Below are 15,385 nucleotides of genomic sequence, written 5' to 3' on the forward strand. Positions count from 1 at the left end.
AAAAAGAGTGTCAGGCGAGGATTAATGGAAAAGGGACGCGATGGATAAAAGCGAGAAAGGACGTTAAAAAATGTTGGTCTACATAAAACTCTGCTCTTTCTCACGATCGATACAAAAAAGCTCACTCGCTTCCGAATCTATACTTCAACCCCACGCTCTCTCCTCGAGTTCTCCGTATCTCGACTATCGCATCCACTGATGAAAAGTCATACTCTTGAAATTAGGAGAAAACGATTCTCGTTTTGGCAATGCCAAGAACATATATATATACGTATACACGTATATATAGTCGTTTTAATAGCAAACGGAGAAGGAGCATGTTTCGAATAATGGAGTATGACCCAGTTTCGAGCTTAGTGCTATCCCGTTAATTAATATTTAGTCACCGTCGTTGACAGAATTTCATTAACGCTCTCACGCGTCGTGGATTTGATACGTCGTGCAATGTCCGACATGCGATAACGTTAATCCGAACGATATCTGAAGCAGGGCTGGATTTTTTCTCTCCGCGTTTCGCATCGGCTAAATTCCTTTCTCTCTCTCGCGGCTCCGATGAAACGGGGAGAGACGAACAAAACAATCGCAGTTTATATAGGTTTATAGAGTCTGGCTCGGTGAATGGGGCAAGACAGCTGTGTCGCGAAGAGCAGAAAGTGGACTGCAAAAAAAGAGACTGTTAGGCCTGAGAATAAAATCTCTGGCAGAAAAATACAGAGAATGAGGAATCCGCGAAATCTTGGAGGGCGGAGAGTGGTAAAAATATGGAGGATCGATGAACGAACATCTTCTCCTGGTTTAATGAAATTAACGCTGAAGAGTCGATTTAAAAATATCGCCGATAAATCTCTATCAATATTGAAGGAGGAGAAGCTTGTACTGGGATGCTGTAGAAAATCGATCGAACCGTGTCCACGTATAATTAGTTGGAGGACCAATAAGGGATTACAATGGCAGCCATTAACGAGAGCTTCAGTTTTAGCCGGAGGAAAACTTTCAATAATGCCGTAATTATATCGAAATATGTCATCGTTGCACAAAGCCGATTCTTTCCAGCTTTTTAATCCCAACAGTTCAATATTTCCGCGTCGCGGTTCTATGTCAAAGCCTCGAGGAACGTTACTACACAGCTGCTTGGCCAGCGATTCAATCGAGTTTGCTTCGATAAAGTCGCTCCAGAATCGGCCGAGCAAAGATTATCAGAGGAAGAGGAAAAATGTCTGGAACCTGGAGAAGAAACCGAGCGACGCGTTGTGAAAATATATATATATATATATATACAGATCCAGCAGCGACGACGAGTCGGAACAAAGGAGAGGAACAAAGTATATACATATATCGTATACTGGGTAAGTAGTGCGAGCGCTAAAGTTCTCCGGACTGAACCGTGTTCCGAGGCTGAAGATGGTCGACAAAAGATCGCGAGAATAGATCCAACGAAGGGGCTGGAAGAAAAAGGCGGGAAAATATGGGGAATGACGGGTTGGGTTGAAAAAAAAAAGGAACACGGTATAATTTATTACGTAATAAATAGAATTTACAAAGCGTCGGAGGAGCGAGATGGAGTGGGGGGAGGGTGTCTGGACAATGATCGTGAATGACGCGTCGCAGTGTCAGCTCGATGATGATATACCGCTGATTCTTGGCAGGTTTTTCCCCTCGAGTGGTCCATCCCCACCAGGAGTCGCGTGGATAGGAGCAACGGGCTTTTTTCTCCTGGATCGATCGGAGTTTCAAAGTTTTCGGCGATAATCCGATCGGCGGATGATAGGTGGTTCCCTTTAAAACGGGACCTGCAGCCGTAGGTTTGTTTGGGGAAAATGAGGTCGGTGGGTTTAGGATGGAGTCCAGCAGCGTTAGGGGTGGATATCGCGATGTACGAAAGCCGAAAGGCGCGCGTGCGGGTGAAGGGGTGGTGGGGGGTGTGGCAGACGGGTGGGGGGTTTTTGGTTGGAGGGGCGGAGGAAGGAGCAACGGAGGCCTGCTTTTCTCCGAGCCTCGACTCGACTCAGCATCAGCCTGACCGAGCCCGATCAGCCCGAAGCTCGCAATCAGCCACCGAAGCTCGGCATCTCAGCCTCGGCAAGCGGACTGAGCAAGAGTTCCTCCGACTCCGTGCCGTCCGTCAGAGGATCCGATCCAGGCCGGAGTCTTCGCTCCGGATCCACCGCCACTATATCCCATCCCTGCCCTGCTCCTCTCTCTTTCTCTCTCTCTCTCTCTCTCTCTCTCTCTCTCTCTGCCCCTGCCTGCCCGATCCCATTCTCCCAGTACTCCCAGTTCCACGCGGGCTCCTCTACGGCTCGCACGTTTCACTCGGGTCCCGGAACACCGCGCGCCATCATCGCCCAAAAACCTCTTCTCCGCTCCACTCCTGGCACACTTCCAACTTTCCTCTGTTGCTTCAAAACTACACTTTACCAACTGAAAACTTTTCACTTCCGGTGCGTCCACCCAATATCTCACTGGTGACAAAGTGCAGTGACGCTTTTCCCTCGAACATCGGACAGTTTTTCCCGCCAACGCGAGAGGGGGGGAGAAAGGGAGAAAGGGAGTAAGGATCAGTACAGTGCTGGAAGGATCGAAGTCTGACGGATTCTATCAGGTTTGTGTATAGATATTTCTCTCTCTCTCTCTCTCTCTCTCTATATATATATATATATATATATATATATATATATATATATACATGTATGTATGTATATGTATAGGGTGCCAGAGAGTTGGCTCCATCCGGGGAATCCCAGGATATAAGGATATAGAATTTATGTGTTGAAGAGTGCTAGTTGACTAGGTGTTTTGTTCCTTGGAATATATCCTAGGGGAGTTTAGTAGCTCGGCTTTAGGGAATGGCATGGGATGGGATAGGATGGGATGGGATGGAATGGGATGGGACGGGATCAGTTGGATGGAGTAGGGATGGCAGTGCTGGAGGGTTAGGCCAAGTTTGAAGTTACCGGATCGATCGGCACGTGTCGAATTGCGTGAGGACGCGAAATCCTGGCGGCCATTTCCTTCCTGACAGAGCGGAGGAACGGTAAGCGCGATCTCGTACATCCTCGTGCTGCCTGATTAGAATATAGCTGTTTTTTATGAGCGCGAAAGAGGAAGAGGGATCAAATGGACGTGGAAGGGAACGTGCGCGTTCGTCGTGTTTATTAGGCGGACCCCCTGCCGGACATTCGCATTTAACAGTTATCTGACTGCTTCACTGCCTGCTTACCGATCTCTCTCTCTCTCTCTCTCATCCTTCTATTAAACGACTCATTGCTTCCCGATATCACTCCTGCACCTGTTACACCCAATACTGCAAAAAACTTTACTGCCCTCCCCTATCGATCTTACAAGACACTCCGTCCAATTGCAATTTTATGAGGAGACGTGAGATAAGACGAGAATATGATATAGTGTTTCGACAGAATTCTCGTGAAATCTCAACGTGATATAATATTAATTTGAGACATTTTTCCAACGGTAAATATACTGAAAACTTGGCGATAAGAGCTAAGTGTTTTTTTTGAAAATCTTGGTTTGATATTGGAAGCAAGAATTTTTTTCCTAAAAAAACGGAGCTTCCGGTCACCGTCGAACGTGTTGTGACCTCAATGATGGGATCTAATAGTTCGAAACGATTGAGAGACAAAGAAAGACACATATATGGAGAGGGGGGAGAGGGAGAGAGAGTGGGGGAGGAGGAAGAAAGTGGCTTAATTATCCAATGTAGAAAAATTGTTGTGTCTATGCCAGCTGTATTGCATGTACGCTCTCCTACCAAATCTCCAAGTACCTTTCGTCTTATTTTTGGCCGCCATTATACTTTCCCTCCGTATAATCGCTTTCCGACCATTTTCCCGTGAGAGGAACCGTGAGCAACATCCGGATAGATGCTAAATGGAAATCCGGTCGATTCTCCGAAATGGCCACCAAACAATCGTCTAGTTACTCATGCACGAAAACTGTGCTTTTCTCTCTTATCTATATTTGTAGTATTCGTTCGATATGTAATAATAAATTTCGAGGCTGTCTCGGTTCAAAAGGGATTTACATGTTTTAGCTTAGGATCTCGGTAGAGGAGTTAAACCAGAAAGGCGAATCTTCGAAAGATCGTCTAATTTTTTATACATCAGGAAAACTCACGCTTTTTTCTTATACACAGACTTTTTTCTCTAACTTTTACCAATGTCACGTTTAATGAAATCTTAAAGCATTGATTATCCAACATCCTTTAGTTTAACAATCTTCAATGTTCATTATAAATATCATTTTTCCACGACCAATCTCACTTAGCACGTTTGACGGTAAATTAAAACAAATACAGTAATACTGATCGTTATATTTAAATAGCTAATATGTAATGATAAATTTGAATCATGTTTCATTGCAAAAAGGACGCTTCATGTTTTAGTCAAGGATCTCAGTGGAGGAACTGTTATGCCAGAACAGTGAATTTCCGTGCATAAATCCAGAGACGAGCAAGAGAGAGAGAGAGGAGGGGATTTTTTTAAATTTCACGCAAACATCTGGGAGACTCTCCGAAGATGACGGAAACCTCCCGGGAAACCGAAGTCGCGGATCCGGAAAATCCAGATAACGCCAGGACGTCGCTGAACGTGACAGGTGCCACTACTAACAAATCGAAGCCGCTTCCGGATCGTGGGACATGGAGCACCAAATTGGACTTTATCCTCAGTGTGGTAAATAATGGTAACGCTCAGAATCAATGGAAAATATTGAGTGATTTTTCATTGATTCAGGTTGGCCTGGCAATTGGACTCGGAAACGTCTGGAGATTTCCATATTTGTGCTATAAGAACGGAGGCGGAGCCTTCCTGATCCCGTATTTTCTGACCCTAATATTAGCCGGAATACCAATGTTTTTCATGGAATTAGCATTGGGTCAGATGCTGACGATCGGAGGACTCGGAGTCTTCAAGATCGCTCCACTCTTCAAGGGCATCGGTTACGCAGCCGCCGTCATGTCGTGCTGGATGAACGTCTACTACATCGTTATCCTTGCCTGGGCTATATTTTACTTCTTCATGTCCATGCAGAGCGGTTGGTAAAGCATTTCCAATGAAACGACAAAACCCATCACAACCTAAACAAAACAAACACAAATCTCAAACAAGGACTTGTTCCCTGAGGTTTCTTTATTACTCTTGTTTTGTTATTATTCAGAATTACCATGGGGCAGCTGCAACAATTACTGGAACACAAAAAATTGCGTGAATCCTTACGACAGAGCGTCCCTGAGTTGCTTTGACAAGCCGACGAGGAATCACAGTTTGGCAAAGATATGCACGCTGAACCATGTGAACGTGTCTGCAACGGAACTCACTGACCCGGTGAAGGAATTTTGGGAGTCAGTGAAGATTAATTTCATTACACGTTGGCAACATTTCCATCTCATCGAGCACTGACAAGAATCAATGTCGTTTTCAGGCGACGAGCGCTGCAGATCAGCGAGGGTGTGGAACACGTTGGTACAATTCGATGGGAGTTGGCAGCAACACTCTTGTTGGTTTGGATTCTCTGTTACTTTTGCATCTGGAAGGGCGTCAAATGGACTGGAAAGGTCGTCTACTTCACCTCGTTATTCCCTTATGTACTTCTGACCGTTCTACTCATCCGAGGAATAACGCTGCCCGGTGCCATGGAAGGCATAAAATTCTACATTAGTCCAAATCTTTCGAAGCTCAAAGAATCTGAGGTAGCACCATGCAATTAATTTACCATTCCTCGAGCAATATAACTCCCTTTCCTGAATCATTCAAGGTATGGATAGACGCGGTGACGCAGATATTCTTCTCTTACGGCCTCGGTTTGGGAACATTGGTGGCTCTGGGTAGTTACAACAAATTCACCAACAACGTATACAAAGACGCCCTCATAGTGTGCTCCGTCAACTCATCCACAAGCATGTTTGCCGGATTCGTGATCTTTTCAGTGGTTGGTTTCATGGCTCACGAACAGCAGAAGCCAGTCGCTGAGGTAGCTGCTTCCGGTCCTGGGTTAGCTTTCCTAGCTTATCCCTCGGCTGTTCTGCAATTGCCAGGTGCTCCTCTCTGGTCATGTCTCTTCTTCTTTATGCTTCTTCTCATTGGCCTCGACTCGCAATTCTGTACAATGGAAGGATTCATCACTGCTATGGTGAGACTAAACACTGTAAAACTACAAATTAGTCAATCCATTATTTCCTCCCTTCGATGGATTCCACTGTTGATCTTTCAGTAATATATGTGTTACAATGAAATTCCGCCAATTGAACGACTGCAACGCCTTTCAGGTTGACGAGTGGCCCCATCTGTTGCGCAGACGGAAAGAGTGGTTCATCGCACTGGTTTGCGCCCTCTCTTATCTCATCGGTCTATCCTGCATCTCCCAAGGAGGCATGTACGTTTTTCAAATCCTCGACTCTTACGCGGTTTCCGGCTTCTGCCTCCTCTTCCTCATCTTTTTCGAGTGCATCTCCATCAGCTGGGCTTTCGGCGTTAATCGATTCTACGATGCTCTTCGCGATATGATTGGCTACTATCCGCTTATATGGTGGAAATTCTGCTGGACCGTAACCACTCCGCTGATTTGTGTCGTGAGTACAAATCCTCTTCTACTTTGTGTGAAAAAATGGATTCCCTGAAGCAACGATTGTTTACAGGGCGTGTTTATATTTAACCTGGTTCAATGGACGCCGATCAAGTATTTGGACTATGAATATCCTTGGTGGTCACACTTACTAGGATGGATAACAGCACTTTCCTCTATGCTTTGTATACCCGGATACATGATTTATGCATGGCTCACTACTCCAGGGGACAGGAGTACGGTTAGTACTCGATAAATTTTGCCTCCCTTGTGCCAAACATGGATAAAAATCTTTCTAAAATGTTTGCAACTTGACATGTTGGAACGTTTTAAAACATTTTTGCCACTGTGTGAACTATATACAGGTTTCTTGAACTATTATCTTCTTTCTACATAATTTAAGAATAATCTTATGTTCCATACAGAAATACAAACTACTGGTACGAATAGAAGACGACGTTACAAGTTTGCGAGCAAAGATGGGCCATCCGTCGGTAGAACTGACACCCTTATAGATTTCATAGATTTTATCGGCGATTCCTCAACAGACGCCTCATTCGTATTGAAAAAAGGTCGTACGTATTTATTTCGATGACACATTGTTTACCGGACCACGAGGCAAAGTTGTGCGTGTTATGCTGAATGCTGATCAATAAAGAAACGCAAAGTGAAAAGGGCGAAACAGAGAAAGGTGAAAAAGTGAGAGAGATAGAGGGTGGGGGGGGGGGGGGGTGACAAAGGAAGAGAATTGGCACAAAGTACCATGAATGGGATGACAAAGGAGGATCTGGAAACTCGAACACTGCCTTTAGGCTCGCGTATAAACACGTCTCACCGAATTTTTCTATAGCAATGTAGATTGTAGTGTACTATAGTAGTTTTTCGACAGAAACGCATCTAAAATAAAATTTGACTTATTTAACGTTATAATTTCACGCGTGTCGCTTTAAAAAGGAAGTATTCCAAATTGCACGAAAAAGCCCTCGTAAGAGAAAAAAAGAAGTATTGTTGAAAATTCAAAAGCTTAGCGCAAAGCTCCACATGTGTAGGTATATCGAGGGTAAAAAAGTCAGAATTGAGATAAAGCAATGTTAACAAAAGTTTCTGGTGAGAGATTATTTTCTGGAATTTGTCAAGGTGTAATCGGATCTTTTTCTAGATGAATATACTTATAGTAACTTATAATGTTTGTGTATACTGTACATGTAATATAGTATACAAAACTACATATTATACCATAGGGAGATATGTATACACGGATACATATACATATATCACGTTCTGACAATAAAGATTTTCAAGGTGTTCAGCGTTTAATCGCGCGTTTAGTTTCATTACAGATTCGTATACAGTTAATAATTATATAAAGATATAGAGTATAAATATATATATACATACATACATATATATATATATATATATATTATATAATAAATGTATATTAGAAAAGAGATCTGAATCTAATAGTGGTTCTACGTTAGTTCGTGTTGAAAGAGTTTCAACGTCTATTAGATTGTTGTTCGAAATTAAAAATATATAGTTAAGGGGGAGAGAACGAGCGAGAGGGAGAGAGAGAATGAGTATGAGTGAAAGCGCGAGAGAAACAGAGAGATTTATGATCTTTCTAGTAGTGAAAAAAGGGAGAAACTATAACTGCGTATAGCGCGGCGTCGATTATCGTTTAAGGAACGAAATGATTGAAATAATATAGCACGTCATATCTCTATTATACAGCAATAAGAACATATCGTACTTGTACAACTTAACGATTGTGCGCGCTTCCTGTGCTATAAACTACAAACAAATTATATTCTAAGCTGGTATCTTCCATTACATATATAATAAACTACGAAAACGAGAGATCAATATTCAATTCTATGAAACATAATTAAAGAGAGTACAATTTATAGAATAAACCATCGTTTATTGTCTGTTAGAGATGTAAGTAAATGCCGTCTTCCAAAAAATTGAAATATATCTATATACATGTCAGTATGTAGTATAAATATAATAATTACGCTGCCAAATTTCTTTAAAATGATAATCGATCATGTTAATCAGTTTTATTTATAGCATATCAGTTTTATTGATGGAAAGAGAGAAAAAATACCATATCTTTTGTGCACCAATTATTATGTCCATAACTAGATCATTTAAAAATATATTATATTATTAATTAATTTATCATTTGTAGTACTATTGCAATTATATAAATAATATATATTAATATAGAAATATTTATTCCAACATATATCGTAAATGCAAAAAAGCCTGTTGTATCACAATAGCATACATAATAATTGTATCTATTTGTAGGAGAAAAATATCAACGATAGTTTGTTATTTTAAAAATTTTCGCATTCTTATAGGTGTGTCGGATCGCGCTTCGTTTGTTATATTTTTTTATTGTACTACACCGAATCTCCAATAATATTATTTGGAATTAATATAACCGGCAAGCTATGAGAAACATTCGTGTGTATTATGTTAATAAATGAAATAAATATAAAATAAAGAAAAATAGTTTCTTTTATTATCTCCTCATAATTATATTTTTGAACAAAAAATATTGCTCTTTCATAGGAAAAATCAATAGCGAGGCAAAATCAGAATATATTTACTTGGAATAGAATTCTGTAAATTCCTGCTATTGATTGATAAATATAATAATTCCATCGAGTTATAATCTCGGATAATTTATGCTCTTCCCCCTCCATACTGTCACGTTCCCTCTCCTTCTCTCACTCACGTTCTTCACGCTCCTCACGCTCCTCCTCACTCACGCTCATTCTTCCGATAGTTTCTGATCCTCCCTTATTTTACCATAAATTTCTACATTATAACGACAATAATCGCTGCTGTATCTGCATTACCACGAGCAATGACTTTGATTGTTCGTATAGCATTTAGTCGTGAATAAAACTTAATTTACACATTGGAGTTTGGAGTTGTGCATGAATATGAAGTATTGACTATGGAAATTGCTCATCTTCAATCAGCACGATGACTGACCAAGTTTACCAGGTTTCTAATAATAACAATTTCTCTATACGAGAAAATTTGGTAAGCATTCTAAGTCAGGTTATATTTGTTACATCAATAATAATTATGAAAAACAATTGAAGCCAAAATAAGTGTTGTTTGTTAGTCACATTATGTAAGTAATATTGGGAAATATTATGCCTAATATAACCTTCATGCTGTGCAGGTACAGACTGCTGTGAAATTCCTTACAAACCCAAAAGTAGCAACAAGCCCTTTGGAGCGCAAACAGGAATTTCTTAAAAAGAAAGGTCTCAATGAAGAAGAAATTTCCAGAGCCTGTGAATTAGCTGGTATAAGTAATCAGAATCAAAATGACTTTACGGCAGTTTCAATTCCAGAAAGACAGCCAATTTATCCCTACTATCAATATAGATTGCAAAAGCCTACAGTGCTGCAAAGAATTCATGAAATTTTTAGTGTCACTGCTTTGATCGGTGCTACAATTTATTCTCTTTACTGGTTTTATAAGGTAGGAGTACAACATATATATATACAATGAGTAAAGCAATTGTCCTTATACTGATAAACATGTTTTGTTTTAGAAATTTATAGAGCCATTTTTATTTGGTCGTAAGAAAAAGGACAATATAGAAACTGTTGTTTCCAATTTGGACAAAACAGTGCAAACTTCTGTAAAAGATATGAAAGAATCCATTGTAAAAGTAGAAAATGATGTTCATCGATTAGTACAACAGCAAACTCCAGATCCATCCATTGGTTTACTGGTGCAAGAGTTAAAGCAAGATTTATCTAGTCTCAAAGCATTACTGTTATCAAGGTATAAACATTTTTTTTTTATAAACAATTTGCATAAAACAGTGTTTCCTATCAATGCAAAAGTTTTCATTTATATTTCATCTATATTATATATTAAATAAAATTTAAGATGATGTTTTATTATAGAGTAAAATAATTATGAAAAAATTGATTTGCTGATATCAAATGAAATATTCAATTTTATTGCTTAATTTATTACAATACATATTAATAATGATAGAGTATTACATAAAAATCACATGTATTCATTATCTAATCGAATATTAGAGGGCATTTTTCAGTTTTATTTTAACAGCAATAAATTATAAATAGAAAAATTAACTAAAAAAAGGTACTGGAGTAATTGATTGCAAGTGTCTTTATTTTTCTTGACTCAAACAGGAAACAATTTCCAAGTGCGCCAGCGTCTATACCAGCGTGGCAATTGGACACTAGAAATCAAGGACCTTGCGAAAAAGGTGTAGAAAGGGAAGATGATGCTGGTAGTGGAAGCAGCACAAATAACTCTGACAGTTCCTTGGAAATGATAAGAGAGGATCCTCCCAAAGAATAAGTTTGTTAAAATACTGCTTGCACCAGAAGTTTTCTTAATACCATTAATACTGATTTAAAAAAGAAAAAAAAATTACTGCCGCAGTACGGGAATGTAAGCTATTTTCTATTGTTTTATACAGCAAATATAAAAGGGTATTACAGTGAGATTATACTTGGCACTAAACCTATTTTTACAAGTCCCTTGAAGAATTTTATAAGTTAATCTCCTACGAAGATGGTCATGAGGGTATTATGTGTAAATACGTTGTTTTTACTAAGGTAATACTAAGGAATTACTAATGGATCTCATCTAGTGATGTTTTATTCTAAACATATTATATCAAAAAATTCGTAACGCCATTATATTGTTAGGAAAGGTATCAAAATCAGAAATGACTGAGACATCAAGTTTGTTCGTTTTAGCTGTACTTTCGTCTCTTTCTGCACCTTTTATAATATCAACTTATTCAAAAAAATAAAAATCAATGAACTTAGAGTGCAAAAAATACAGCTAAATCGCACATACCCATTACTAACTAAATATGTACATTTTAATCTTTTATCGAAATCTAAAATAACATTGGCGATGCGAAAAGCTGCTTTTTAGCCAAATGGTCTATTTATACAATAAAATAATCTCTGCTTTGCCTATTTGAAAGTCAATAAATTATTCTACCGCATTTATGTATGCTGCGTGTATACGTAAGAGTAGCATACACACATGTATACATAGTTGCTAATTACATACATACAAAAGTATTTTATATAAGGTCTAAATTCCAAATGTTTTCTTTTCATTTTTGGAAAATGTACATTTATATCGCCCATGACTGGTTTTATCGCTTTGAGCCAATCTTTAAAGTTAATAACAACGTGATCAATGAATGTAGGCAGCTTTACTATTACAAACGTCACATTGGCAGATACAAAATAGATGGTGTCATGTGTATATAATAATTGTGCAATGTATTGCCCTTTTTCAAAGACAGCTCAACTCAAATGAATTGTTGTTTTTGGAAAAGTGACAAGACGTTACATATTTATTGTAATTCACGTACTACGAGAACTATTGTTTATGTCAATTATGACGCTTTTAATTGAAAGCTTCCATGAGCAACTTTTTCAATTTATATGTAACGTATATCTTTAATAAACAAATGATGACCTCAATAGAAACCTCTTTCTTCTTGAGAATGAATATTTAAATTTTTCGTATATGATCTTTCGTTTGTTATTATTTAATCACAACTTACTTAAAAGCAGTGTGCTTTATCTATTTATATATACATACACTGATATTTACATGTACATATACGTATGCACATACAAATGTGAAGCTCTCATATGTTGGTTTAATCGCACATTCATCCAAAAAGTTCTCACTTTTTTAAGTGCATTCATTGTTCTAGTATATACAAACCAGATCGTATTTATCGTTATACCTCTATTAATAGATAAGCAGACAAAATACATAGCTACACATTCGGGCATAATATTTTTCTGCTGCAATAATAAACTTCTCTCATTAATTTTCACGTTTCAAGTCTATCTCAGGCTTTTAATAGCTCTCAAATTTTAACGAAAATGGATAAAACTTTTTTTGTATTTAATACTTTATTTTATTATATTAGACATAATCAAGACAGCTGCCTCACTGATACAGTGAGAGCAAAAACCATCTGAAGTATGACTTAGTTTGTCTTTTGACTCATCCTAGGTCATTTGTACAGAAAATATCAAACAGCTTTACACAAAATCACGATGGATCTTAAAAATAATGAAAACAATTTTTCTTCAACTAATATATCCTGCCTTTTAGTTGCTGTACACCTTGAAATGGAAAAGAATAATGCTTGTATGCGTGTAAGAGATGCGCGAGTGAAAAAATGATCCTAGGATGATTTGTGCTGATGTAACAATTGGCTGACGGTCCCATACCCCACGACACGCAATCGTCATTGTCTATTTGAATATTACAGAGACAAGGATAAAAAAGGGCTCTCCTTATTATCAGCCTAAAGTCCTGCTGTCCCTATTATCAATAACAATAATCCTAGCCTAAACACACTAAATTTGTAGCAATTTGCCCGCTTAACTATCCCAGCTTATCTATCAACCAGGACTATGCTACCAAGTATGATGTAAATGTAAATTTCTTGAAAGTACTGATCGTACGTCATGTGTAAATCTTAGAGCATCTAGAACTGGAAGTAAGCTCAAGAGTGCGGTATCTCCTGCGTCACTGAACCATGATTTAATTGGTATTGCATTATCTGTTAAAACGACAATTATGCTATTAAACTTTTCTCCCTCATTTTTATATAAAAGCATCGAATAATGATGAAATCAAAGGTACTGACACTGTACATCATATACCTATCACTTACGTGGATAAGATCTATAAGCTCCAGGACTGTTATCAAGAATGAAAACAGAGTCCAAATCTGAACAAATGGCAGCCAGATCTTTAGTATAGGAACCCATTTCTGGAGTACAATGTTGTCTATAGTACCTACGTACTAGAATGCCTCTGTTGTTATCTAATTTATCAGCAACGGCAGCACCATAAATTTCCATAGAAGCTGTGAAAACTACTAACTCATACCTAAGCCAAAAATCACAATTAAAATTTAAAAAGAAACTTATGAAAGAAATGTAGAATGTAGCAAAAACTTACCACCGACTAACCATGTCCAAAAAAAAGTCTACATGTGGTCTCTTGTGGACAAAAAACCTGACTGGATGTCGATCTATTGTCACTTTTAAAACAAAGTCAGGAGGCGTACCTGGCCTCACTGTAGGCCTTGCAACTCCATCGTGATGAGAATGGATTAAAGTTTCATCTAAATCCAAAACTAATATTTTTCTTTTAACTATACCTAAAGAGACAAAAGTATAGTTTAAATAATTGTTGGAAACTAATGATAATAAGAGAAGGGAATAGTAAATTACTTAGCCTGTGCCTCGACAAGGGAGATAATGGAAATAGCTCGTACTTGACTGGTTGCATTTGCGAAATCTAGAAAGACGTTAATTATTTTACAGTATAATTAATTCTTCCAGCATATAAATGATGGGAATAAATAATCAGTGAAATATTGAATTTATTTTAGCAAGTATAGAAAAAATAAAAATCATTTTTTTATGATACACTTATATTTTATAACAGAAGAATATTTAATTTTGGTCATGATTCATACTTTCACATCACATACATACATATATACAGCTTTTCTAAAGACCTTGGCCTATGAAATAGATAAGCTATTAATCTAAAACTATCAATTATCTATTCTTCATTGAACAATGAGGAAAGTTATGTAAAAATTAGTCAGCATTGATATCTTTCAATAAAATTTATAGAAAGACAGACAAAGAATTATTATGTTCTATGTCAATATATGCGTTATTCGTAAATTGTAATTTAAACGAATAATTCGGACACTACCGATTGAAAAGGGGCTCTTCTTGTATACTGTACTTAACAAATTATCCATAAGGGGTAAAAGATAGATTTTTAAAGATTACGCGTTTTGGATATCTACAGCTACAGTCTGACAATAGCAGACGAAGCATGAAACAAGCAAAATTAAATATTAATGAAAAAGGAGCCATATGATTTTCAGAGATAGATTTAAAAGTCCGAAAATATCTATGGAGATGCATGGAGTTTGAAGGTTTGCGAGATGTTTTGACAGTTTCGATCACAGTGAAAAGTATAGATAGATGAGAATGAGAGATGACGAGAGTCGGAGTGAGAGGGAGAGAGAGAGAGGCGCGAAACAGCACCTACTTACGGCTCTAACCTGCTTCTTTAGCAGAAAGCAGATGCAGGTCCACACGCGGGAAGCCATCAGGAGGAAAGCTCTCATCCCCAGCTGCAATTGCTTCAGCATCTCTACTGATCTTCTCACCGGGCCGAAGTCCGGCAACGCTTTATCTCCAGTCCCGGTCCCGACTTCCCTTTGCCTCTCTTTTCTCCTTTTAACTTGGGTTGTCTCACGTCTACTGCACGCTCCTTACTCACGCACTCCAATCCAATCCCGCCGTAAACAAACTGGAATTTTAACTTTCGCACATAGAACACTAAAAGTTGCATGGATAACTTTCACACGCAAAATTCAAGCTTTTTACAGAAAAACACATTAGGCGCTTCAAGCACCGTTTCACCGAAATTTCTCATCTTTTCCCGAAGGAGCGAGCAAGGTGTAAACGCACAGTCTTCGCCTGCCTGGGACTCTCCTCTCTCTCTCTTTCTCTCCCTCTCTCTCTTCAACAACACGCAACGACCGCCATCTTTCACACATCGACCCAATTTTTCCATTCCATGCGCTGCTCTGCCGCGCATAATGCTGTCAAAAATTCGCTTTTACGCGCTCACACGGATATTTTCGGATTTCGTAATGCGCGATGCGCGATTCTCCTATAATCACCAATCTGACCATCGAGC

At 38.5% G+C, this 15,385-nt stretch overlaps 3 protein-coding genes across 4 annotated transcripts; 2 read left to right on the plus strand and 1 right to left on the minus strand.

Annotated features, from left to right (window-relative positions):
- Nucleotides 1–1,994: 1,994 nt before the first annotated feature.
- LOC136774130 (sodium- and chloride-dependent GABA transporter 1-like) lies at nt 1,995–9,092 on the plus strand. The gene is made up of 9 exons (XM_066728238.1): nt 1,995–2,602; nt 4,403–4,691; nt 4,752–5,052; nt 5,176–5,359; nt 5,440–5,707; nt 5,773–6,147; nt 6,284–6,586; nt 6,653–6,820; nt 7,005–9,092. The coding sequence occupies exons 2-9, from the start codon at nt 4,536–4,538 to the stop codon at nt 7,092–7,094; spliced, it is 1,845 nt and encodes a 614-aa protein (XP_066584335.1). The 5' UTR covers nt 1,995–2,602; nt 4,403–4,535; the 3' UTR covers nt 7,095–9,092.
- A 250-nt stretch (nt 9,093–9,342) lies between these two features.
- Pex14 (peroxin 14) lies at nt 9,343–11,100 on the plus strand. Its single transcript, XM_066728239.1, has 4 exons — nt 9,343–9,642; nt 9,788–10,093; nt 10,167–10,402; nt 10,783–11,100. The coding sequence occupies exons 1-4, from the start codon at nt 9,583–9,585 to the stop codon at nt 10,952–10,954; spliced, it is 774 nt and encodes a 257-aa protein (XP_066584336.1). The 5' UTR covers nt 9,343–9,582; the 3' UTR covers nt 10,955–11,100.
- Nucleotides 11,101–11,480: 380 nt separating this feature from the next.
- On the minus strand, nt 11,481–15,263 carry Dd (CTD nuclear envelope phosphatase 1-like protein dullard). Of its 2 annotated transcripts, none has more exons than XM_066728241.1 (5): nt 14,742–15,263; nt 13,888–13,954; nt 13,613–13,814; nt 13,323–13,540; nt 11,481–13,208 (listed from the first exon to the last, which is right to left on the minus strand). In XM_066728241.1, exons 1-5 carry the CDS (start codon nt 14,829–14,831, stop codon nt 13,063–13,065), a joined length of 723 nt encoding a protein of 240 aa, XP_066584338.1. In that variant the 5' UTR covers nt 14,832–15,263; the 3' UTR covers nt 11,481–13,062. The 2 variants fall into 2 exon arrangements, with proteins under 2 accessions (XP_066584338.1, XP_066584337.1); XM_066728240.1 differs by having other exon boundaries at nt 14,733–15,263.
- Nucleotides 15,264–15,385: the final 122 nt, after the last annotated feature.

The sequence above is a fragment of the Prorops nasuta genome, unplaced genomic scaffold, assembly GCF_024137725.1.
Source record: "Prorops nasuta isolate Cenicafe-Biocafe unplaced genomic scaffold, Cenicafe_Pnas_1.2 PNAS00006, whole genome shotgun sequence".
In the NCBI taxonomy this organism is placed as follows: domain Eukaryota; kingdom Metazoa; phylum Arthropoda; class Insecta; order Hymenoptera; family Bethylidae; genus Prorops; species Prorops nasuta.